The sequence below is a fragment of the Accipiter gentilis genome, chromosome 1, assembly GCF_929443795.1.
Source record: "Accipiter gentilis chromosome 1, bAccGen1.1, whole genome shotgun sequence".
In the NCBI taxonomy this organism is placed as follows: domain Eukaryota; kingdom Metazoa; phylum Chordata; class Aves; order Accipitriformes; family Accipitridae; genus Astur; species Astur gentilis.
Window position 1 is genome coordinate 5,320,527 of NC_064880.1, and position 25,869 is coordinate 5,346,395.

Consider the following 25,869-nt stretch of genomic DNA (forward strand, 5'->3'; position numbering starts at 1 on the left):
CAAACTGTCACAATAGATTAGCTTGTTTTATTTGGGACACCCCTACTAACTGCCAGCAAAGCTTGTAACTATTATCAGCAAAGCAATACACGTGCTCCCCTTTATTCACATGCAACTTTACCTTCACGCCTTTGCCAACACCATCAGCCATTTGCAAATCCAGTCCCTCCTTGCAAGTATATAGGCAATCTATCACTTTCTTGTTCTCCAGTTTACCAGAACGAATCATCAAACCTGCCAGATTGCCTCGGAAAAACTGAGCCATGTGGAGTTCACCACCTTCATAAAGGGAGGAAGGAAAAATCTCTGTATGTTTTGATTCTTTTCACTTTTTTTTTTTTAGTTTTGTAAAACAACAAATATGCCTTCTGGTACCACAAAGTATTATATACATGCAGGTTAGTTTTTATCCATTCTGGGTGTTAACCTTGTGATTGTATGTTCAAGCATAAAGAAAGAAACAGTTCACCATGCATATGGCCTTCAAAACAGGAGTGGCCACCTTGAACTGTGAAACTACAGCTAATATTTCCGTAACACACATTTCAAAAGAAATCGCCCATACAGCGAGGTGGTGTTCTTCAGAAATGACAGACAGAACCAATGAGATGAACTATGAAACCTGAATCTTCCTGTTGAGGTAATGCCTCCTACTAGTTGGTTCTGTACAAAACAGGCAATGCCCATCAGGATAGCAGACGACAACATCCTTCCTCTAGATGTTAGTTACCTACATCCAAACTGATCATTACAGGCTCCCTTTACACTCAAAGGACAGAAAGAAACTTCACAAAGTGATTCAGCTTATTGTGAAAAAGATGTCTAAGTTAATTGCTCCCCTTTAAAGGTACCTTTTTTCTTTATATGGACTCAAGCAAGCTGTTTAAACTCAGGTAACTCTTTTTTAGATATCCAAGTTAAGTCCAATGAATTGCAACCAAATAAAGACCCTTATTGCTTAGATTTTTTGAAGATGACATCACAACAATCACCTAGTCCATCTTGATAAATAATGGGGGCCAGAGAACACCACCCAGCAATTTGTATTTCAAGGTCATCACTTACTAAGCTACCAGACTTTTAGAAAGCTGTCTAAGCTTGTTTTAAAGATTCTAAGTGATAAAAGATCCCTGGCATAACTTGACAGAATTTTCAGTAGTGAATTGTCCTGTTACAAATTACATAATTTCCAGTTTACATTTGTACAGCTCCAGCTTCTAGCCCCTGGATTCTGTTACCACCTTGCCAAATTAAATCTGATGCACAGCTGGAAATCTCTTGTCAATTATACCTAGACCATTCCAGGAATTCTTAAACTTTACAGAAAGAGTACATACCTTGAATACACTTTTAGAAATACACACTAATTTTAAGCATCTCAAATCAAGACACAAAATCCACCGAACTATCACTAAAAATTTCTAAGAAAACAAACCCCTGTAGCCAACCTGAAATACCTGGTAGACAAAGATTTAAGCCCATTCACTGTAATTAGAACTTGATATCAATTTCTGATCAAGTGAGTATCCACTGTAAATTACAGGTCTGTCTTTCAGTTACTAAGAGCAACCTGATCTAAATATGAAATCGGTCTTGCTTTGATTGGGGAGCAGAGCTACCTGACTTCCAGAGGTCCTTCCCAACCTACTGAATAATTTTGTGATACACACACATACCTACATACACATAAACTTATATAGGATGAGGTGCATTTATGTTTTAACAAAACTGGATGAAAGAAATTTATAGCTGATATTTTACATCAGCAACTTATTTTACACCACTTGACTGCTGCAATCACAATGGTTGCAGACTTGTACACGGATGTGCATTTGAGTGCAACCAAAGAAAACCACCAAAAACCAAACGAAACCAAACCAAAAAAGCAAAAAAAAATCAGCTGATGAAGCTCTGGAAGTAGAAGCACAATGAAGAAACAAGCCTAGGAGAGGATTATGTGAAGGTCAATGGCCCAAACGCAATGCCTGCATTTCATGCTGTGTGCGAGATGAAGCAATGTCTTGGCTTAAAAATGAAATAAAACAGTAGGGAAAAAACTCCAGCAACCTGCAGAGGTCTCAGCCACAGTTTCATTGTCATTTTCATTTCCTGTATATTCTGTAGAAAAGCAAGACAAAGAATAGGACAATGGGGAAAGAACCAAGTAGTTACAATTTGGCAAACTCTCTTATCACAGAAAATACATGGCAGCACTTCCCCCCAAAAGTCTGCTTATCCTCGACCCAGCTTCTCAAAGATTATGAGTTCTTTGAAACACTAATAGCTGCAATGCAGGGAAGAAGTATTACTATATTGTTACAAGAACATAACATCCATGACAAGACAACCTGAAGAGCCCCATAACACAGGCTGCAGTAAAAACAGTCACACCGGAGAACACTTTAACCACAGATACCCAATTTCACACAAACTCCTATCAGTAATGAGATACAAGTCTATCAACTGGCTCAATTCATTTTCTCCTCTCCCAACTACTAAAGGGGAAATTAAGGTGACATCCAGCCTTTATCAGCAAATCACCAAAAGGTATTAAATGCTGATCAAAAGGAGATGCAGATTTTTTTATCATAATAGTATCATATGTATTAAGCAGTCAATTTATCAAATGGAAGCACCTGAGGCGGGGGGACAGCAGCAAAATAGAAAACCAGCTTTTAGTCTTTTAAAAGAAATGTTAAAAGAATTTTTTTCAAAAGCATAAAATCTCTCTCTCCTTAGAGGTGAGCTGTATACATAACTTAGAACAGCCTGATTTTTTTTAAAATCTTGGTAAGACAAAGAGGCTGGCCTTAAGCACTAACTTCACTCCTTTGGCATACTTTTTTCCCCTGTGTTCTAATACCCTAAAAATCAGGCTTCTGGTGGAATTTCAAAAGGTAGCACCTCAAGTTCTTGTATTCCAGACTTTTAATGCTCCTATTTCAGTCTGCTGTCATTAAAAAGAAAATTTATGTCAGAAGAAATTAAAGAATCATATCATGGTGCCAATATGAAAGCACAGGAGTTTTTAAACTAAATGTATATGCTTTTGTTAAGATGCAGAATGTATATGGAAGCCGTTATATAATCCATACACTTAGCTGGAACAGAGTTTCCAAGCTCCAGTTTCTTGAAAACCAGCCACTATAGTTTCCCTTTGAGCCAGAAGAGATAGTTGGAAAGTCACAAACAGAATGAGATGAATTATGGAGAAAGTAATCAACTGACTCAAAAGGAAGGGACAACAGAATTAATTTAGCAGTGAAATAACATTAATACTGGAAGACAGTAAACTTGTCACAAAACAGTAAATTTGATAGAGAGATGTTGATAATTTAACCTACATTCACATTTCAAAGCCTTAAAACTTAAAGAGAAAAAGAAACATCATAAGACAGAAGACTGCTAATTTGAATAAAATGTCTCGACGCTTTCCATTTGTCGTTCAGTCACAAGCTACTTCTATGCATTATTGCAGACTGCAACTACAGTCTATATTCTGAACTACAATAAAACGTGAACGATTTAACACTGTTTTATCCCTGACCAAAAAGATCAGCTTTATACCAGCCAGGGTGTAATTTAATCAGCCAGCAAACGCTTCAGTTCAGGACTGGGAAGCAAGAGCTTTGTTACAAAGATCTCCAGTAATCAGCCTCCATGTTCAAATGCATTCTTCTCCTTTTTCTCAAGCTTTGAAGAGTATGTTTCATAACTATTAAAGCACATCTATCAGCATTCTACAGCTTGCAGAATATCTTGGTTTAGGCCATAGTCTGCATACAATAAATCAGATGCTTTTTATGTTTATTTTTATAAGCAGAAATGGTAAAACATCCAAGACACAGCATCACTGTGTTGCTTAGCTGTATTGTCTGCTGGTCATGCTTCCATTTGTGAGAATGCTTTTTCTACAATATGCTTTTCAACCTACTTGAAATTAAGTGTTCTGCTTAGTAATGTGAAGTATATGATGTACTCTTACAACTGTTATCAAAAATAAGCTATCTATATTCCCATGGTTACCACAAAAATCCCTTTGAAGGAATGGGGCTTGGTGAATAGCTTCATATTTCATATGCACCTGTGGCCAACGAGCAAAAAAACACTCATGGGAAAAATTACTAAAAGGGGAAATACGTGATACTAGCTAGGAGCAAAAATAATCTGCAAAAGACAAAAGTTACCTTTCATGCACTAAAAAGATCTGCTATGTACTTCTAGGCTAATCACAAAGGTTTCATTAAAAAAAAGTTAATTAAATGTATTAACAATTGTAAATAGTTACCTTGCCAACATGCTCCAACTACTAGCTGCGTTTCTATCTTTGAAGGATGAAGTGGGTAATCTTCAGTCACTGGGAAAGGATCATATGAAACACCGTCTACATAAAGAGTTACTGCAGGAAATTCAACACTGAGGACATAATGATGCCACTCTTTGTCACACACCTGAGTAAAGAAAGTTTTAAAAATTCTACTTTATTTTTTTTTTAATTACAGCTGAATAACTGATCTGATGCACATTTTGCATATACATACATGCAGACATATGAACAACCTGTAAGCCTGTATAGACATACTTTATGTTTCACACACATGGCACACATCTGAAAAAAGCAAACCAACTCTCAAACATTTATAGTTTCTTTTCTTCTACTGCCAATATAGAAAGCTGCATGCATTTCCGTTCCTTTAATTTTTATAATATCTAGTAACAGCATATTTCAATTTAAAACTACATATCTACATGCAAACACATTCTGAAATACTGTTATAATACAACATTACTTGACAAAGGACCTGTATTTGCTGAGAGGGGACTATTTAGAGAAAAACATGACCATTTTGAATAGGAAAAAAGCCTTCCACAACAGGATTATTTATAGTGAGATCTGATTAGTTTTTGGAAAGTAATGATCTTCCCTAAGGACATATATGGGCATTCTACCATTAAAACAGCATACATTGCTCTGCACAGAAAACAGGATATAGTTATGTACATTAGAAAATAACTCATTGTTTAAGTAACTGGCAAAACAGACCTGTAACAGCAACCTACACTAACTAAAAGAACCTTTATAAATTTAGAGATATACAGGGTTACTTTATCGCTCAGATCCAGAGGGCTGGAAAAGCACACAAAATATTCAGTCCCTTCTGTCTCGCTCTTCACGATCATAAATATAATGAATTTATACACATTAAGTGCTGCAGATCTGAGTAGGACCAAAATGAAGATTAGTTATTACAGCCTTCACTTTCAAATCTAAAATAATTAAGAATACATGACTGAAAGAATACAAATAGATGACTCCTCTCTAAATAGGAAGCAGAAAGTACCTGCATTCCTCAGAGACCTATTAACTCTATTTTTGTGGTGTAAAATCTAATTAAGAAAACTGATTTGTAGCTACCACTCACAATGTGTAAAAAATCACAAATTTTATCTCAGTGTGAAAAAGGATTAAGAAGATAAGTTCTTCTGTTACCCTATTAACACTTTGATCTGCAAAAATGTTGCATGCTCAGAAGTAATTTAATGCTGTAAACAAACTGGAATACTTCCTGTTTTCTAATGCACACTACCTTACAGTGTATTTACTGAAGATAACTGACATCACAGCTAAAAGACTGACATTGCACTTTCACATATAAATCCACATTTCCCTACCTCTCAGGACAATGACTCGCACTTTATTTCATGAGTATCCCACTGCGTTTAATAAAACCACTGAAGCAGCATTTTATATTGAAGACAAAAAGGTATAGCAGAAACTATCTCTGGCACTTGATCACAAATAAAATAAGTATTGTTGGGTTCTATAAAACCTGACATCACAAGTCTGGAGTTGCAAAAAGTATTTATTAATTATTATACTGTCAGGGAGTTTAGTCTCTGATGGTTTTCCCTACATTCTAACATCCCACCAACTGTCCTTCCAAACTTACTTGATTTAGTTTCCAGTGAAATTCAGCAGGCTTGTATGTTTTTCCCTCTGAAGGATCTTGGCGGAAGAGGAAAACAAGTCTGCAGTTGTGTACGTAGAGTGTGTAGTGGTGCCGGTTCATATCTGCACAAGAGTTTTAATTAACATTATTGTTTTCTGTAAACCTGAAGAACTCCACAAAATTCATCTGTTCTGTAATTTGATACATAAATCCCCAAGCAATTGATAGGAAGAAACAAATGTAGAAGTAAATCAGGCACGTTAAGAGGAATGCAAAATGTTTGTAACAGTAGTTAGGGCAAACATTCTTGAAGAACCCATGAGTAATACACTGTACAATAGACAGACATGTCTACCTCCAAATCCAACCTAAATCAAGGCATAGGACTGAAGACTCAGGGAGATAAACCTGTCAGCAGGAGAAAAGGAAAAAGCTCTATTTGCAAATAGAAGAGCTTTTTTGTTACAAATGAGTAGCTTCTGCTGCATCTAATTACTGTTTTGGAACACGTACACATGATGGCAGGTGGACATGCTTTCCTAACAGAAAACTATATAGTCGTAGCTCTAAAGGATTTATCATTTAAAATAAATACAAAGGTGAGATGCTAGAGAAACATGTAAGAATAAGGAAAAGAAACATTTTAGCTACGTCATCCTTTCCATGGCATGGATGAGTCAAGAAAGGAGGGAATGAAAAAATACCAAAATCATGTCAATCTTTCAGCCTAACAGCATTAAATCTGACTATATTGTTCCAGCGCAACATATTCAAAATTGTCCCCCTCAACAAACCTAGTTCCAGTCTTTCAATATTGCATAATATACATTGAAATGAAGGCAACAGTATTTATACTACCAGAAACTATCTGTCACAAAAATTATACGGTTAAGTCAAACCAAGGAATAAAAAAGGAAGGTCTGCTTCCCATGTACTTTAAAACAGGAAAAACTGTATTTAAATTTGCCTTTTTTCTCCAGCTAATTTACTTCCATGAATCCAAAGTTTTGGATTTTGATTAAGAGGAATGGGTGAAGATAGGGAAAAGAGGGGAAGATTTGTACCCCATTCTGAATGACAGTCACTTTTCTCCTGTTCAACTAAATGCCTTTAGGATATTACAAAATACTGTTAAATCTTTCTTAATTTATTTTAAATTTTATTTGAAACATAGTTTCCTTTGAAAAACCTAGCAGCATTTTAAATATCTTTGTAATACACGGAACAAATTCACTGCTCCAGCTAACAAAGACAAGAATTCTTTTACCCCCATTAGACAGCAATCATGGAAACAGGGTTATCAGATTTCCTTCTTATTAATAGCATCTTCAAAACTATTGTGTCTGTAGCATTCACAGAGACTGAAATTATGCACAGGGTGAAAAAAACCTTCATCACTGGAGAAAGAGAAATTACCTCCTTCTAGAAAAAAAGATACAGTAGCAAATGCTGTCACCAAACCTGGTATATGTATCTTAATGGTTTTAGGCAGCATCAAGAGCACGGCTATGTTTGGAGATGCAAAATCGAGACTGCATTGCCAGAATAAGTCATCTACCATGGCAAAAAGAAACGCATAATGTAAACTGAAATAGAATTAGAAAAACAAGTCTGCCAATCTGAAACTAGATAATCTAAGGCCATGCCTATAGGTAAGCACGATAAAGAGCAACTTTCACAGTCCAATTCATTTCACTTCCAAGAAAAACCTAACCTAGAGAAAAAACTTAAGGTTCTCACATATGCTGCCACAGCATATGAAAGCAAACAAACAGAACCAAACAATGACTGTTTATATTTGAGGTATCGACAAACCTGTCTTGTCTGAATTGCACAGAATTGTCTCTTTCTCTTTGGTTCCAGGCCCATGCCTCATCCATACTGAAATCATGAAGGGCTCTTTTAGATTGACTGTGACAACGCCATCTGGAATCTTCACAGCTTGTGTGCCATTGAATTCAAAGACTTGGTCACTGTCATGACCATTATCAGTAGGAAGGCCTATTGTCCAGTTAGCAGCACTACTTGGAGGGGGAAGTAGCTCAGCAGTGCCAGAAGCAGCACCTACAATAAAAACACTCAAATGAAAAAAAAGGTAGAAACTAAAAAGATCACCGCTAGTTTCAAACCAAGCTGTTTTTCTGAGCACTAATTTTTCAGCACCAACTGTCAGGATTATGCACTATCATCACACATCATGCAATTCTCCCTCTAAATAATGAGGCACTAAGAATAGACATCTAATATCATGATGACTTCCATAAATTTAACTTCTCGGCAGACAACTAATCTCAATGAAATTGTACTGCTTACTACCTCTACAGCTGTACAACCTTATTTTGCCTCTATCTCAGCAACCATTACATTAATACCACTTGTCATGATGCCTTTCTCTTGACACTGTACTAGTTCTAAGACCAATATCCATGCAGCTGAAGAGGGCTGCATAAGCATCCCCTTCTCGAACACTGTCTAATAATATCACAGTCAGGAGCAATGATACCCAGCAGGTACTTGGTTTGCTGGTTTTTTCCCCACTTCAAACCTAAATCATTAATGTCACAGTGACGTCATCAGGGAATAGCTTAGGAATTGCCTGGGTCTCTAGGGTTACACCGTATTCACACTTTAAACTAACTTCAACTGAAGTTGAAGACCTAAGGCATCAGTGATAATTTCTCCTGTAATCTCGGGTCTTCCGTATCAGCTACAAAGGATTCATAAACTTTTCGTAAGACCTTTAACTGCAGTATACATGGATGCCAAAGTGCCTTTTATTTCTAGGGCAAGCACAGTATAAATTTAACTGATGCAAGTAAACTGTTTTTTCCAAACCACACTTTCTTGGTTTTGTCACTTAGTTTTTCACCATGTATTTCTTACATGGCATCCTACATATCCATCATGCCTCAGAAAAACAAAGAGGTTTTAATGGCTATACCCTTTCGCATAGATAACATTCTTTCAGTTCTTGAACATGAGTCTCATGTGACGGAAATTGTTAGTCTATATAAGCTAGTGGAGAGGAAGAATAAAGAGAGTCTTTACTGCATTTGAGAATTATTTTAAAAGTCACCTTCAGCCAATTTCATGCTTTTTATTGCCCGCTATGAAAAAAGCTGGAGGAAACTACATGCAAATGAAGACCCTATCTACTCGTTGATTTGCCTAATGTAATATTCAAAGAAAAAACTAATAAGCAAGAGAGACCACTTTATTCTAACAAAAGCATTCTTACCACAGAGTCTGTGAATGGATTTCTCCGAGTAGGTGTCTCTATCACAGCCTTTACCAATATGGTTGGTTTCTAGTTCAACTGTTGCTTGAATTGAGGTTATTGGCTCATCACATGTCTCCAAACGCATACCAGGGAAGAGAGCTAATGAACCAGTACCAGGCTCATATTCTATTCTTTTGCTCCAACCTGTATATTAATCCAAAGAAACAATATTAAAAATCTCTCATGTTTCACTGAAGGCACTGGCAAATGCTAAAAGCAGATAGGAAGGAGATGAAACTAACCTTGCCAGCCAGGCTTGCATGTAGGCTTAATGCTAATTTTAACTAACACATCCTCAGCAGCTCTCTTCTTCCCACAGTCATACGCTGTTACTGTCAGTTTATACTGATGTTCTTTACCATAGTTTAACTTTTCTGTGTTTTTTATATAGCCTGACAGAAAAAAAAAAAGCAATAATCAGACATCAGTATCTACTCATTTCTCAGGTTCATTGCTGCATTAAATGCGTCCAGGTACCACCTATGTACTTCATACAGGTACCAAGACTTTGTAACAGACACACCTGCAAGTGATTTAGCCCTTCACTATTTGACTTTTCAATGCCAGACATCAGGCCCAGATCCTTAAAAATCCAGAGATGAGAGCACATACACAGAACAGCAGGTATATACTTATCAGGCTCTTCACAGTATTTTATATTACTCAAAATGAAACTGTTTGTAGGTGGTAACTGGCACATAAATTGTTTGGCACATGCCACGATTCTCTTAAGTTTCTAAAAATTTGCACACCCACGAGAATTATCCATTGGCAATGTGGATCCCCCCAAAACCTCAAACTAAAGCCCACTAAAAACTGTTTCACTTTGCTTTATCAGCTTGCTTGAACCCCAGAAGCAGCCTATAGATTTTGAAGGGTCCACAGATCACCAGCAGAAAGGAAATGACCTAAACAAATCACTACACTTCAAAACCAATACCCATGATACTGTGAACTCCAGAGCCACATATAAGCATCTCAAATGTGAAAAGCACACATGGAATCCCATTGTTGAAAGCTAATTAGCAGAAGCTATCCTAATACAGAATAGAAAACCACTGGGAAAAAAAATAATCCTACCAAGAGCTGGTTTAAAACATAATACAGCTACCATATTTCCTTTATTTTGAAAAGCATTTTACAAGAAACACCACACATGCAACACACCATCTGCTCCTTACATCAGTAGATAGCACATAGATAGTAGAAAGACATCCCACTTTTCCTTACCAATTCAAACTGCTAAAGTGAACTACTCCATTTAACTATGTTGTAGGAAAGGGTTAAAACAGGCTTGCTATAGTTTTATGCTGACCACCTTGAAGCCCCATTCTTAGGGCAGAAAATTATAGTAATTCCCACTCCGTCTCGCATCATATTCTTACCATCTTTGTCAATAGCAAAAGGTACATCCGGAGTTACAATTTCATAATTGCAAATCTGGCTGAACTGAGGTGAACAATCTGCATCCACCGCTTCCACTTTCAAGATGTTGTCATACCTCTTCCCTTCAATAACTGTTGCTTTGTATGACTTCTCTTTGAAGACAGGAGCATACTCATTAACATCGTTCACCTGAATATGTACTGTTGCTCTGGAAATAAAACAGAAAGGTCAGTTTCCTATATATTGCAGTACTCCTACTGATGTGAGAAATATGATAAAACAGCTCCCTCTCTTACAGATGAGGCTATCCTTCAGAATTTAAGCTCCTGGAAAGAAGTGACCAATGAGACTAACAAAACTAACAATCTCAACTACCCTAACTAGGAAAGCAGTGGGTTTTTCCAGTGCGTTGCTATATAATTCAATGCAGTTCTCGGTTATTGCTTACTATTCCTGTTTACTTGCAAATAAAATTCAAACCCTTGTATTGCAACTATTAAATTGCTGCCATTTTACAGAAATACAACAAAACACAGCTATGACAAAACAGGCTTTTACTTCTGTTAAAACTGTACAATCCTTCTAGTTCTTTCCTGCTGTCAGAGTATTTGATATAAACACCCAATTTTTATTTCATGTGAACAAGAATGACAGTTAAGACTGGTCTTAGTCTAAGAGCTCAGTCAAGTGCATTTAATTAGCTTTCTTTTGCTAATAAAAAATACTGAGCTGTGTAAGTCAGGGAAAACTGGCTTATTTCTTGATGTAGGAATGAGAGATCAGACATTTTAAATGGAAGAATCACAGAAGTGGAAGATACACTTTAAGACAACATATAGCTAGCCATCTAATCCCAAACAGATTGGATCTTGAATTCCATCCTTTCATGCTTGTCACTGATTGCTGGTATATATGGAATAGGAAAATAATCCAGTTTCTGTCAATACACAAGGAGAAAAGGTGAATAATGAAAAGCATCTGGAATGTAAACTAATAAAGAATTCAATCACTACAGTCCTTCCATAAAAGCAAAAGTTTTCTAATGCTTATGCTAAAAAAACCCACCCAAACAAAACAACAAAAAAAGGTGTCAGGGTTTTATTTTAACCTATGTGCTAAATAAATGCCACAAGATATGGCCTTCGGTACCACTTTATATTCTTGACTTTAAGGGCTAAACTCCAAGATGGTCAAAAGCCACAAAAAAAACCATAACGCAGCCAGCCATGGGCCAGAGAAATTTCAACAGTGGTTTGTAGGTGCAGGTCTGGAAACCCATCATTCTGCTGACAGAAAAGAAGAGTTGCAGAGCATGCTGCTAGAGCCGTACTGGTTCATTACATAACCATGAATTTGGATAACCATCACTTTTACTAGGGCCATCGGAAGAAAGTTTAGATCTCAATTAACCAGCACAGGTAAAAAAATTATAGGCAAGTTCTACAATGTGGAGAAGGAACTGCACACTATCAAACTGAACAAAGAATGTAATTCCAGCCAACCCAACAAATCATTTGTTGCCATCTGCCTCCTTGAAATCTTTCTTGAAAAGTCAAATTGAACATCAAACAGAGTTTAAGGGCATACCTATTTTCCATAAGTGTAATCCTTAAGGAGATAACTTTCTGATGCCTATTTGAAGCATACAGCTACAGAGTGACAAGGTTGTATTTGTCACCAAGAGGACTGCTGCTAGTCTATTCCTCATCTTATTTATGCCCTTCTTTGCTTCACACAAATAGTAATCTTCCACATGCTCTGCAGATGTTTACACCAGGGTGTTAAACAGTTATTCTCAAGTGGGTTTTTCTAGAGAGCATTTTACATTGCGGTTTTTTTCTTTAGATAAAGATTAGCTAAAGATTGCTTTGTTCCCATTCTTTAATCTAGGCAGAGATTAACCTTATGCTATTGACCCCGCTTTTTTTGGCAAGGCTGTCTGGAAATGACAGCAACATGTATCCTTTTCCATTTTGTCAAGTTTAATACAGACTGACTTCTCGGACCAGTTTTTTGGTTTTAGAAACTGAATTCTGAAACAATGTCCAGGCTTGGTATCTCATGCAAACTCTTTATGTCAACTCAAGCCAGATTTTAGCTATTTCAACAGTTTTCCTGCTTCTATCTCCATGCTATTTTCTAATGTAAATTCAGAGACATCAAGGGATAAAGCAGTATCATCTAGACAGACTACAGCTAGAGAGATGTCAAAACAGTTCATTTCCATTTTGCTGCTATTTGTATTACCATTGTACTAAAATCTTCCAGTATTAACACCTGGTTTACATTTACTCTAAATACACAGGCCATAAATCACACCATGAAGCAGGAGACCACTTGAAACCAAGCTTCCCCTCAGCCCACCACAGATTTACTTACTTGTGGGATTTTTTTGCATTTGCTCCATCTGGTCCCTTTCCACAGTCATAGGCCTGTATGGTGAATGTGTAGTCCTTCTGTAGTTCACAGTCAAGCTTTTCTTTAGACCGTATTATTCCCTCACCAGTGGATTTATCCACTACCACTGCTTCAAAGGGAACATTTTGCCCGTGAATTTTAAATCCACAAATCTCACCTACAGATTCAAAGTAAGAGGGGTTAGAACTGGTCAAAATTATTACGCATTTTTTAAATAAATAACCAAATATTTTGCAGCCAAGGGTTTGTGAGGGTCTGTGGACAAAGCAAGAGCACTGTGCTTTAAAATGAGTGATTTCTGGGAACTTTAGTAAAAAGAAGCATACGTCTGCCTTCCAAGCAACTTGTTTACTTTGCATCCATTCATGCAGGAATACAAAAGAGAAAAAGAGAAATGTAGACAGGCATTTCACAGGAGTACTTGAGATAGCTCTAGGATACGAGTAGATCTTATGAGAGCATACAGCCAAGGCCACTGGTAGTATCTTCTGTGCCAAGCTACTGGGAGTAGCTGGGCAGCTTGTTTATTTGACCAGAGCAAAAGGTTAAAATGCACAGTTACAAGTCAAGGGATGAAAAAGCTTCAAGTATAGGTTCAGCACCATAATTACAGAAATTCTGTCAAAAGATCAAAGAACAAAGTCTTCCTGTGCAATGTACCTGGCTAAAATTAGGGAATCAAAATAAACTACTGAATGAGAAAGGTAGAAATACCAACTTCTCAGGCATCCATTTCAACAGCTATCTACTAACACAGACCAAATATGTTAGTCAAGGAAGCTCTCACATGGAACGATTTAGTAGGCTTTCCTTTCTATTCAAGCTCTTCATCCTAACAAACTTGCAAGAGAAGTCCCTAGTACCTCATTTAAAGAGACATCTAAGCCTAAGATTACACTACAAGACCTCTTGCCAGCACAGCTAGGTCCATCTGTCAGCACGTTCTGCAGAGTGAGCCTAGCACACCCAGCTGTGCTAACAAAAGCCACTCAATAAACAGTTTGATCACCTACACTGTGTTTTTACCTGTGTAACTTGTTACGTTTTAAAGGTGATTTTCTTACATCAACAGAAAACACTATTTCGCTATTGTAGTTGCAGTGGTATCATAGTACCAAGAATGCACTCCTACTATAAACATGTCTAGAGGTATTCAAAAAAAGGCGTTTGACTCAGATTTTAAACGTACTGAAGGAAGTGTACTGCAGGGAAGGTGTTACAATGCTTCGGCAGTTAAGTATTACTTCACAAAGCATATGAAAAAACTTAAGATGTCCCAAAGTAGCAAGCTATCAGTGAAAATACTAGAAAACACTAATTTGCCCCAAACCAACTTCTTCAGTGTCCATACAATGTAAAATAATCCCAAAATGGTTCAAATGGATGTCTGATTTACAGATATTTCTAACCAAGGGTTTGATTACATAACAGTTTTTATCAATATATTTTAAAATAGAAAAAAACTGGGAGAATAAATGGGACAAAAGAGCATGACAGGATCTTCTGTTTAAGTGCTGATTCCCCATTTCATAACCAAAGTTAGTAGGTTAATATTCATAAAAGGGATAGAAAGAACCCTTTATCACCTTCTTTGGTGACTGTCACCTCAAAACTCTCTAAAGGGAGAAAAGATAAACCCAAGTCAGTAACAGGAAAGGTTGAAAGGGAGCAAATAAGGAAAAGGCAAAGATGTACACATTACACAGAAAAGCTTTGGAAAAATTCTATTTTAAAATTCCAGTGGTGATTTGCTGTAACTGTTACGATTTTAGAGTTTTAGTTATGTTAAATATGATTTTATGTTTTAACTCCAGGTTGTCATTTGTAGAATTTTGAAGTATTTAATAAATTTATCAAAAGGCTTATTGGTGGGGTTTTTTTGTCTTTTAATACCAACTACTAAATGAAAGATATTTTCAAAATTCCATGTTGATGAAGAACTATGCATAAAGTAGAATTTTCATCAGAACTTATTTGTACTGTTCTATTTAAAGAAGACACATTAAATAATTCAAACAAGTTTGTATCTATTATACTGAAACCACCATGTTTCTACAATGAAAAAACTTCATACTCCCGTTTTGAGTTCCTGGGGGTGGGAAGTAATGAGATTTTTGTGTTTCCACATAAATTTTTATCAGTCTAGGTTTGTAACACCTAGCATTTGCAAAATTTAAATTCTATGCCAAACTCAACTTGACAGTATTGCCGTAATTAATGATTTAAAAATATACACATTAAATTGTGGTCCCAATGAACATAAAAGCTTTAAATGTAAGAAATGGGGGGGGGGGGGGGGGGGGAGGGGAGGAGGATGTATTTTCCTAGTAGCATACTGCTTTTCCAGGTTCCACAAGTAACCAACGGCTTCTATCATTTTATTCTACTGCTGAAATACTGTAATGCTGGACAGAAGAGATTCAGGTACTCAAATATACTCATCTACTAGTACTGAAGATGCCCTAGAGTAGCCTGCCTTGCCCCTGCCAGCCACTCCAGAAAAGTACAGGCTTCCGCAGTGTTCTGGATCTTCCACACTTACAAGGAGATCTCCGATATAACCGAACTTTACAATGGTATCAGATGACTGTGATAGGTACCTGGAATGGTTTCACAGTTTTAATGAAATGACAGTTAACCCTGTTCTTCACTCCCCTGGAAATCATAATTTGTTAAAACCCCAAACTACCACCTTTTATGTATCAGCCAGCTTATCAATTATTTTTTCCTGATTACCATCATCTTTGACCTGGATTCCAGTACAACAAAGCAGACCCGTATCTTTAAAATCACTTCTAGCAGATCTCCTGTTAATTCTCGTGTATTTCAAACAACTTGCAGTAATACAGTTATTCAAGTCTATTCTAAAGTGGCATTACAAAGAGATGAGGCAATATAGTTACAGAGAAATATTCTTCTTAAAAAGACAAATTACAGTTTAATATTGAAGCAGAAATATAATTGAGGAAAAAAACCTTACAATGTATCGTGATTTGTAGTCCTTTGTTTTAAAAGGAGCCAGTTTCTGAAATAGCTCTCATTAAGTTCTCCCTGAAACTCACTTCAGGTAATCTCTACACTTATAATCAGCTCTTTATTTTAATGCACCAAGTATGCTGCCTCTTGTGGAACCCACATAATTTATTTCAGTCTATTCTTACACAGGATATAAATATAATCCTGGATTTTAATGTGTTTTGGCAATAGGATCATTCAAGAAAATTTTACACTGCTTAAATTCGTGGCTGACACCACTGATTAGCCAGAAGCTACATTCCAACTACAAGCTCTGAAATACTCTACATCTCTTACTCCTGCACACCAATGCCCGGCAACTCTAACCTTGAGAGTCAAGCATTGTGTGAAACATTAAGATTACAGGGAAAAAAATATATGGAAGGGAACATTAAAGCAGAAAGCCTGATAATGGAGAGAAGGGGGAGAAATGTATTACTACAGCAACTACCTATTTGCAAGAAGCGGAGGCTGTTTAAAAACTGGTCAGTTCTGTACCATCTGAAGCGACCTTTAACTCTGGCACCAACACCAGTTTGGCTGTTAGGAAGTTCAGGCATTATGTTTTTGACTCCTGAGCATAAGACATAAGCAAGCTCTCTGGTAAATATCCATATGTCTCCAGGTGCTTTTTAAGGTGCAAAGCTTCTGTTCAAGGTGTACTACAGCTCAATTCCTGCCAGATGTTTCTCAGAACAATAACTGACCTGATATAACCATATCTGTCACTTCACACAAGTGAGATTAACAAAAAGCCCTTTTATTACTACACAGACAAGGTTCTTGTGGCTGAAGAAATTATAATGCATAAAAACTATGGTGTTACTTTTAAACGCTCTAAACAAGCAAATGCAGAGCTCCCAACCTAACAGGCTTAAGTTCCCTTCTTCAAAGTGTCTCTGCAATGAAAAGAAGCAAAAAGGAATAATTCCCTAAAGTACAAAGTATTTAAAAAAATTAAAGCTCCCCCTCCTTTCTCAAAACTGTATTACAGACTGTTACAGAGCTGTTTTAAGACAAATAAGACAATTTACAGATTAATATTCCCATACACAGATTATATTTTCATCTCAGTTATGAAATGCATATATTCATACAGTATAGGTATGGCTCTTCGGTGATTACAGAATTCTTGGCAGTGAATTTTTTTCATTGCCCTAAGTAAGCTTAGTTCCATACCATGCTCCCTAACGTTTCATGCTATGTCATATAAGCTTAACGCTTTTTCTCATTCCAAATTTCTACTATTTGTAATCTTAGAACACAATGATGATCAATCTGTAAATTAGTTTATGTTTGATACATTGGAAATTGTTCAGTAAATCGGAACTAGGACAGAACTTTACTGTCTTTCACTCAGCTGTAATCACAGTTGAAAAAACATTTCATTTTACAGATAACACAGGTTTGTGGAACTTAAGTTAGCCAGAAAACATACGGTAATCCTGCATCCTAAAGGCATTCTGTATTTCTCCTTTCTACTGCAGCACAATCAAATTACAGTGAGGATTTGGTAGAATTTTAAGGTTTTGTTGATTTTTATTGTTCTCTCTTTCTCTACTGTTATAACGATGTAAAACAATTATATAGTTATAAAAAAGGTTCTTAAGATATTTAAACTGGACATACAGTATTTGACTAGACACTCTTGAGACCTTGGAGTTAGCTATCCCTCTACATTTCCATTCCACGGAAGGCGAGGCAGTATATTCTCCCAGTTCTAACCAAACAGCAGTCTACAGGAGCATCATGGAAAGCCTTCAGGAAAGCCTCTCATTTCAGTACCTTTAGAACGTCTCCTAAACAAGTATTTCTTAGTACCACACAATACTGTTAAAAAGCAAACCAATTTTAAATTTCACAATTAGTGATAGGTCCATTTCAGTTTGCATTTGTACGCACGGTAGGTACAAAACGTCACTTCATGCATGCCTTAAATTTGATGCAAAAATGGCTGAAATACTATCGCAACAAAAATTCCTCTTCGGTTTGCCAACCGGCTGTGTGACATATTTGTTGTACACTCATCAAATCGCTCATTGGATGTAACAAGATCAAAATCTCTGTTTGATTACACAGTGTCATTCATGTTCTCTACATATAATTTCTTTAACAAACACCACCCAGCCGAGTGCTGCATTACACACCGACCTGCTGCAGACAGGACGTCAGCACAGCTCCCTGCCCTAAACAAACACGGCTTGGCACTGCAGTGTGGAAATATGGCATCAGCGCTCACCCACTGGGACACGGGAACCCCACACACCTCCGGGGAGAGGCTGACAGAAAGGCTTGGTGGATTTTTATTTTTTTTTTTTTTTTTAAAAAGAATGAATCGAGATTCTGCAAGATCATTTTCAAAGCTCTATGCATATTCATGTTCTAAGTAAAAAAATTCCTAACCCCCACAAAAATAATTCTTGCATCCCAGATTAGTAAGGGGAAAATAAAGTATTGTGGCTGAGAAGTGGTTTTCTCTAGGGGTGGGGTGGGGGAAGAGGGACTAAAATCCTATTACAGACACATCAAAAAAACAAGGAAACATTTCCTTCCACAAGGGAAACATTTCAAACAACTTGCTAGCAAGACCCTGCGTTATACTCTCATAACAGAACACATTCAGCGATGTGAAGGCATCCAGATACAATATTGTTTGTTTCAAATGCAATAAAAATTCAATTCCTTTTTGCATAGCAAAGGGGAAATCCATACTGAGAGCTTCAGACATTAAACTGATTTTGGACACAAATTACTCTAATGTTCAACAGAAAAGGCAGCTGTCCTTTATTTTATTTTTTCAGCTAAACAATTTTGGATCAAATTCCGACATGACTCAATTTGCAACATAGAAAAGTTTCACTGATGAAGAATATGCATTGTCTTCTCAAGCAGATCTGTAACAATCATGGTACAAAACACTGATTCCACAGGGTCTCTACACATTGGGCAGCACGATGAGGCAACCTGGCATGACTATATTAAAACTCTGTTTTCAAAAGTGTGTCGTTTCAGCTGTAAAACCATACAAATTATGCTAGAAATGAATGTCTATATAACCCTACTTATTTCTGCACACCTGAATTTTAGGATCCTACCCACAGCACAGAGTGAGCAAAGCAAGAAAATATTATTTTTACTTGCACCACAGTTCATGTACTACAAAGCATTTAAATGAATTAGTTTCAAGATGTTTCGACATGCTCAAAATTGAATGAAAGCAAAAAGCTCTATTTAAAATATTTTAAACCTGCAGACAGTTCAAAAGTTTCACAGCTCAGCTAGGGGGCACAGTTAATTAAAATATCCAACCTTTTGAAGCATGAATAAATTTGATTTATAAGTAGGAATATACCAGTTAGGGCTGAAACAAGCACTTAATCCTGAAAATGCTTTGTTTTGCTGTGAAAACATGTCACTGATCTAATGGGCTTCTCACACTTAAACACCCACATAGATGCTGCTGGACAACAACAATGCTATTCTCCGTCCTAGGACATAACTACAGCACCACCAACTAGAATTGATAACGCTGATTCAGCACGTCTCCCACATTTGGCCTCCTCAAAGACAGATGCAAGTATTGTTCCATTTAATGGTTGACAAATACTTTTGTAGATTCCCATAGCACAGTCATTCAAAATTTACGCAATTTAAATCCAACAGAGTCATATCGAGGAAAATTTCTTTACAACATTAGCATGCTATACTCAGAATTTAAGATAATTACTTTAAATCCATTGGTCTGCTGCTGCTTAAGAATTGTTAGGTTTTGAAAGCCAAAATATGTAATGTTTATACAAACATTTAATAAAACCAACTTCCAGTTGGTTAAAAAGTTCATTAAATGAAAGCAGGTTTATACAATTTAGATCACCACAATGGAAAACTAGTGTCATTCAAAGAGATACTTTGACATTGGATTTTCCTCTGCAAGTTTGACAATATATTTGAAGATAATCTGCCAGTACTTTCTTAAAGCTTCATGATATCCAGCACTCAAGAAAACTTTACTATCCACCAAGAGGTATAAAATCGCCATTTTCAAAATCTATTCAATGCTGTCAAACTACCAGCGCTTACATTTAAAGCACTTAAGAACTGCAAGAGATCATTCATATTCTCCTAATCACCAAGTACCCCAGTCAGCCTTCCTATACCTCTTTTTACTTAACGGATTTTATGTATCCCAATACAAGCTTCCTTATTTGGAGAAGTTTTTTTGTTCATAGACAGCAATTTTACTTCCACTTAAGATCATTTAAGAGCCTCTGCCATGTGTATCCAATGCATGAGAAAGTTTGAATTTCAGAGGTTTACCATTATCTCTGAACTTCCTGAATTTGTAAGTTAGCCTTGGAGATAATTACAGCCTTACGATAATGCAACAACACTGTTACTTTTAAGTACCACTTTAAGAAATTGTGACCCAGTTGCCATAATACTGTAGCACACAATGCAGTTAGCATGCTGAACATTTCAAATGGCTGTTGATTTGATTACTCCTCCTTGACGCCAGGCTAAGCAACGTTCCCAAAAATGGCTACTGTCACATCCCCTAGGTATTTTACTAGGGTTCTTAGCCCTCAAATTTCACTCAACCAAGTAAGCTTCTGCAAGTATCTAATTTAAGCTTGCGTTATCCACTGCAAATAATTTAAGTACCTGCAGATACCCAACAGTATTCTTGAAACACAGTTTTCTAGTATTTTGTCAAACCAAAAAAGTACCTTCCATAATACTGCATCCAACTAACGAATACAGTATTCTTAGAACAGTAGTTTCCAGAGAAAAAACTACTGTGAAAATTTGTAAGAAAACTGTTGTCTCTCAGTCCTATGTTGAAAGTGAAGAGTTAGCCTAACGTTTTGCAAATTGCTTATGTACCATTCTCTGTACTCTTTGTTAGAGGAGAAAAAGCCTTTTCTTCAGGTAGAAGAGGCCATCCATTTTTTAAAATGCCCCAAACTGCTAAGCAAACTTATCACAGAAAGTCTAGATTTCTACAGGAATTCTAAGTCCAAATACTGCACAGAAGAAATATAATCTTAATTCTGCTAACTACTGTTTTCCATCTAGTAAGACACAAATGAACAACACTAAGAAACCCAAAAACTCTCTTCAGAATGGTAAGAAAATACTCGTTTCAGAACTCCCAGACTGAACGCTGTGAAACGTGGACTCCAGAGGACTGAGGAAAAAGGTTAGACACTATGCAAAAACAACAACAAAAAACCCCACACCAAAAGAGCCCCCAACAAAACAGAAAAATTAACATATACACATGAAATTGAAAGAAGCACGGAATATCTGCAATATAGAGCACTCTCTGGTCTGGGTATTTGGATACAGCTGTATATTTATGGATGTAAATACGTACTAAAACTCTGGTCCATGCACAAACATTTCCTAGCGTCTAAAAGCTTTGAAACATTATGCTACAGTTAGGAAAACACACTAAGTAACATTTGTCATGAAGAAAGCATTTCCACTTCTTAAAAAAGAAATGCACATGAATTCTTTACCTGCAAAACGCAGAGGAGCATCTTTGTCCAGGGCTATTAAAGGGGGGTCCAAGAGCACCATGTTGTCATTTTCTGTAACTATACCATGATAGGTTGTTTCAATCCATGGCTTGTGCTTGTTAACTGAAAGGAAAACAAAGTACAAAGTCCAAATGTGTGAAATAGACAACTTCTTCAAAAATGCTTTATATAATACTGATTTAAATATCTTCCTCTTTCATTTTTCTAAATCTGAACCAGCATTTTACTAAATTAAAAAATTTGAGACAAAATCATGTTCAGAAGAGTTCAGTGTCCCTGTAGGCTTTCCAAAAGTAACTCAGACAATCTAAATTAGTCTCTTAACTATGCTGGGATTTAAGATGCCCCTGAAGTGCAATTCAAAAACCTTCTAACAGAGATGGGGAGCTGCTGCCATCAGTGCCAAGCGTGACCCTAGAAAAACCTATATTCCACACCAGATGAGAAAAGACTGGCCAACATGAAACGCAAGGGTCTGTTTACACTCCGCTTCTCTCCAACTTGGAAAACTTGGGATCCAGTTGGAGGACTATTCTTCAGAATGTGAAGGCTTTTTCCAGTTTCAGCATTTTGTCTTGTCTGGGGTTTTTAATTGTCATTAAGAGAACAGGCGGAAAAGAGATCAAACTTAACTAATTTCTACATAAGGCCTAAGGACACTTGCCAAGGAAACAAACAGGGAATGAGAGACACTTCTGTCCCAGTGTAAGATCTGTATCTAGAACCTTTCGTATCAGTTTTACCAGTCATTTATATGGCATCCCAGGTATAGGAGGACTCCAGGAGTTCTGCTGAAGCTAAGGAACTACGCAAAATGCAAGAAAGGAAGAGAGAGGAGAGGCAATCGATAAGGGCAAGGTACCCGCTTCGCAGCCCCACACCCTGCTGCAAAGACACAACACACACGTTCCAGGCCTTGCTGGGCTTGGAGGACTTGTACTATGTACTCTTTAATCCAATGCATGCCTTATGCAGATTTCAAACACTACTGGAAGAAGGGACCAAAATCTCAGGCCTCTTCTGTCATCTAATAGAATGCCTTGAAATCCGAGTTAAATACTGACTACTTTTTATATCACTTATTTAGTAGTTAGCTTTAAGAAACTGGAAAACTCCACTAAGAGATTGCCCCTAAAAGCATTCTTCAACTCTGCACAGAAGAATCTATACACCAATCACTTGAGCATGTTTCAGATGACTGGTCTTCTTCCTTTGCTGCAAGTAAGTGCAGTATCTTTCCTTGTCAGCTTGCAGAAACAGTTTTTTCTAGTACATCTCAAAAGACGCAAGACAAAATCATACGTTATCTACTAGGTTATCATCTACTACATGACAAACCAATGTGAGAGTGCCTTGATTATTAAATATTTATCTTTATGTTATGCTCTCCAATGATAAACACAGCTTATAACCCACAGAACCACTATATGTGATGTAACAACTAATTCTTCTTGACAGTTGAATATACTGTTTCTCTTGGTCTAGCTCTCTTCATGCTGAGGTTCTACATGCAACAGTTTCACCTAAATTGTTTCGGGCAATGTATGTCTGCTACTTCAAAAAACCTCTTAGGCTACCACATACTCCTGCTTCTTAAATTTATACTAATTTTGCAGACCTAATTCTGGAAGGTTGTACATATCTAGCTGCTTAGACACTACGGAAAACATTCATCTAGAGGGCCTGAAAACTGCTCCTTACCACACAAAACCAAGTCATCTTCAGCAAGTGATGTACAGTCAAATGTAAGAAATGCTTTGCTAGAGGTTATAACAAACATACCAAACAGCATTCAGTAAGTGACATCACCCAGGTTTTGGTCTTCACAACATCAAGTACATGCAACTTCTGAAATAAATCTCTCTGCAATCACAGAAAATTATATACTACAGCTAGATTGCTATTTTAACACAGTTGAGTACTGCTATTTCACCTTTCTAAAGAATTATATAAGCAGACTATCAAAAGAGGCAGAGGTGTAAGGCTAACCAAGACTTCTGAATCTTGCCTCTCCAACAAACTAAAATGGGTTTATGATGTCTGTCATATGCTTACCCAGGAGAATTAAAAAAACAGTGATAAAAGGACATTTAAACAAATGATTAAACCTAGAGGTAGAGAACTTATACAGGAAGCCATAATCCTTTCCCAGTATGCTTTCATCTGCAATCTTTTACTGGTTAGTAGCAACAAGCTGCTAGACAGGATACAGTACCTTCATACATAATAATGCAGCAAGAGAGAACTCACAACAAACTATTTTAATGCAAACAGCGTTTAATTACCACCGTGTGGTTTTACTCAATATGGCAACACTATCTTTATTGCCTCAATACACTCACATGGGCATGCTTTCAATATTCAGCATACCAAATAGCCAGCTAAATGTCAGCCACATTGTTCTATTTACCCAGAGAAGTACACTGCTGCAGCACCCTCCAAGGAACTTGGCGTTTTAAAACAAACTTCATCATGCTCAAAGGGACTAACACATCATTCCTCTCTCAGAGGCAAGGCGCCAATAACTGTTGAAGTGTGAGTCCCCAACTGAAACATGTCTCTCAGATCAAATCTGGTCTAAAGAAAAGTGTTTCACTAATACAGCTACGGCTGTTCGGAGCAAGAGAAGGACACAGCTGTCTATTTTTCTGTCAGTGTATGCGGAGCAGTTACACCTCAACTGAACGTATCGGAGTCCTTTCATCCGTTCATCTTAGTCTCTGCAAGGACCTAGTATAAAATACTAGAACAGATCTATACCAGAAAAAAATCCACCTCCATCTAATGCTTCTGAATGTAGACTACAACTTTTTTTTTTTTTTTTTTTTTTTTAAAGCATTGAGAAACCTTCTCCTAATTTAGCAACCTTCAGTAAATCCCACTACTGTAGGGTAGGGAGTTCTATAAAAGGTTGAAGTACTGTAACCACATAGGAACAGAATTATGAGTATGCTAAGCATCTGCAGAGTCTAGTGAACCTTCAAACAACAGACCCAGTTAAAAGCAAAGTCATGTCCTTTTATTGTGCTGTAGACAATAAAATCATAAAGCTTAAACCCCTTTGTGTTTAGGAAGGCTAAAACATCACCAGATTTTAAAACATAAAGCTTAAATCCCTTTGTGTTTATGAAGGCTAAACATCACTGGGTTTTAAACCACCAAACTTACTGCTGAATATCCAGGAAAGGCCCATTATCCGTATTTGTGATCTACTGACTCTAGCATAACCAGATACCGTAAGAAATTCTCAAGCTAGCATTTGAAATATGAGGCACAGCTCATGAGCAATACATTACTGCTTCCCTTGAACCAACTGTGAAATTGAACCAAGTATTCTTCTAATCCTAGTTGGCTTAAACATTATTAAACGTTGGACTGAAAACTATCCTTTCGCATTTTTTGCCTCTTTAACTGTCACAAAACTCCTGAAATCTACAGAGAAAGTTGCTCAAAGCCAGACTGTTAATTTCAAACCAAAACAGTCGGCCTATTCCAAGCTTGACACTAACAAAGTGCCCTGAGCTGTTAATCTCTTGCCATTTAACTGGGATAAACTACACTGGTTTCCTTGAAATACAATATTCACACTATTTGTAAGCGCCTCAACTGGAATCTGTTGTAAATCCCAACTAGCATTTAATCTAGTCAAGTGGGGGAAGCCACCCTGGCACAACACAGCAAGCTGACTTCTACTTAGTTTTTAGCGGCTAAAAAAAAAATTTAAAAGACAGCTAAGCATACTTCTTTTTCCAGGTAGCAAATTGAATTGTAAAGCTCATACTAGAGCCTTTACTGCTGCCAAGCAATGACTGCACATGCATCTGCAAGGTGAGCACAAGCCACCTAACATGGTTTATCTAAAGATAATTGCTTCTAAGCTATAGGAGGTGCCTGATGTGATGTGTGCCTTGAACACTGGTTTTTACCATACCATTTGCTCTAGGTGTTATGTGCTCAGTTTCTCATCAAACAGAACAGACCAGCTTTTACTAATACTGACTGGAACTACTCCTGACTGTTCTGCAGAAAATGAATGTACCTCAAAGAAAGGATGCTTCACCAACAGCAATGGCTGATGCTGCAGAACCCAACCCATCAGATAACTAGCAGCAACTTTTTCCTGCTGTTTAAAAGAATTAATGAATGTAAGTGAATATGTAGGCAGGGTAACGGGGTTTAGGGCTACTATGGAATCTTTAATCAAAAGCTATAATCTTAAGACAATCAAAATTCAGTTCTAGTATTTGAACGCAAATGTATTAAAATTAAATGTACT

At 37.0% G+C, this 25,869-nt stretch overlaps 1 protein-coding gene across 4 annotated transcripts in view; it reads right to left on the reverse strand.

The window, feature by feature from the left end:
- Nucleotides 1-25,869, reverse strand: part of CLSTN1 (calsyntenin 1) — a 40,754-nt gene that overhangs the window by 8,659 nt on the left and 6,226 nt on the right. Inside the window, exons 2-12 of one of the 4 annotated variants that reach the window (XM_049801990.1) lie at nucleotides 21,573-21,695; nucleotides 14,622-14,651; nucleotides 12,997-13,192; nucleotides 10,617-10,825; nucleotides 9,474-9,623; nucleotides 9,190-9,375; nucleotides 7,767-8,015; nucleotides 5,952-6,073; nucleotides 4,289-4,451; nucleotides 2,068-2,118; nucleotides 122-279 (exon numbers count right to left, since the gene is read on the reverse strand). In XM_049801990.1, the coding sequence (XP_049657947.1) occupies nucleotides 122-279; nucleotides 2,068-2,118; nucleotides 4,289-4,451; nucleotides 5,952-6,073; nucleotides 7,767-8,015; nucleotides 9,190-9,375; nucleotides 9,474-9,623; nucleotides 10,617-10,825; nucleotides 12,997-13,192; nucleotides 14,622-14,651; nucleotides 21,573-21,695 (1,637 nt within the window). The remainder of the gene's footprint in view (nucleotides 1-121; nucleotides 280-2,067; nucleotides 2,119-4,288; nucleotides 4,452-5,951; nucleotides 6,074-7,766; nucleotides 8,016-9,189; nucleotides 9,376-9,473; nucleotides 9,624-10,616; nucleotides 10,826-12,996; nucleotides 13,193-14,621; nucleotides 14,652-21,572; nucleotides 21,696-25,869) is intronic. The other 3 variants (XM_049802075.1, XM_049802169.1, XM_049802261.1) reach the window with 3 other exon arrangements.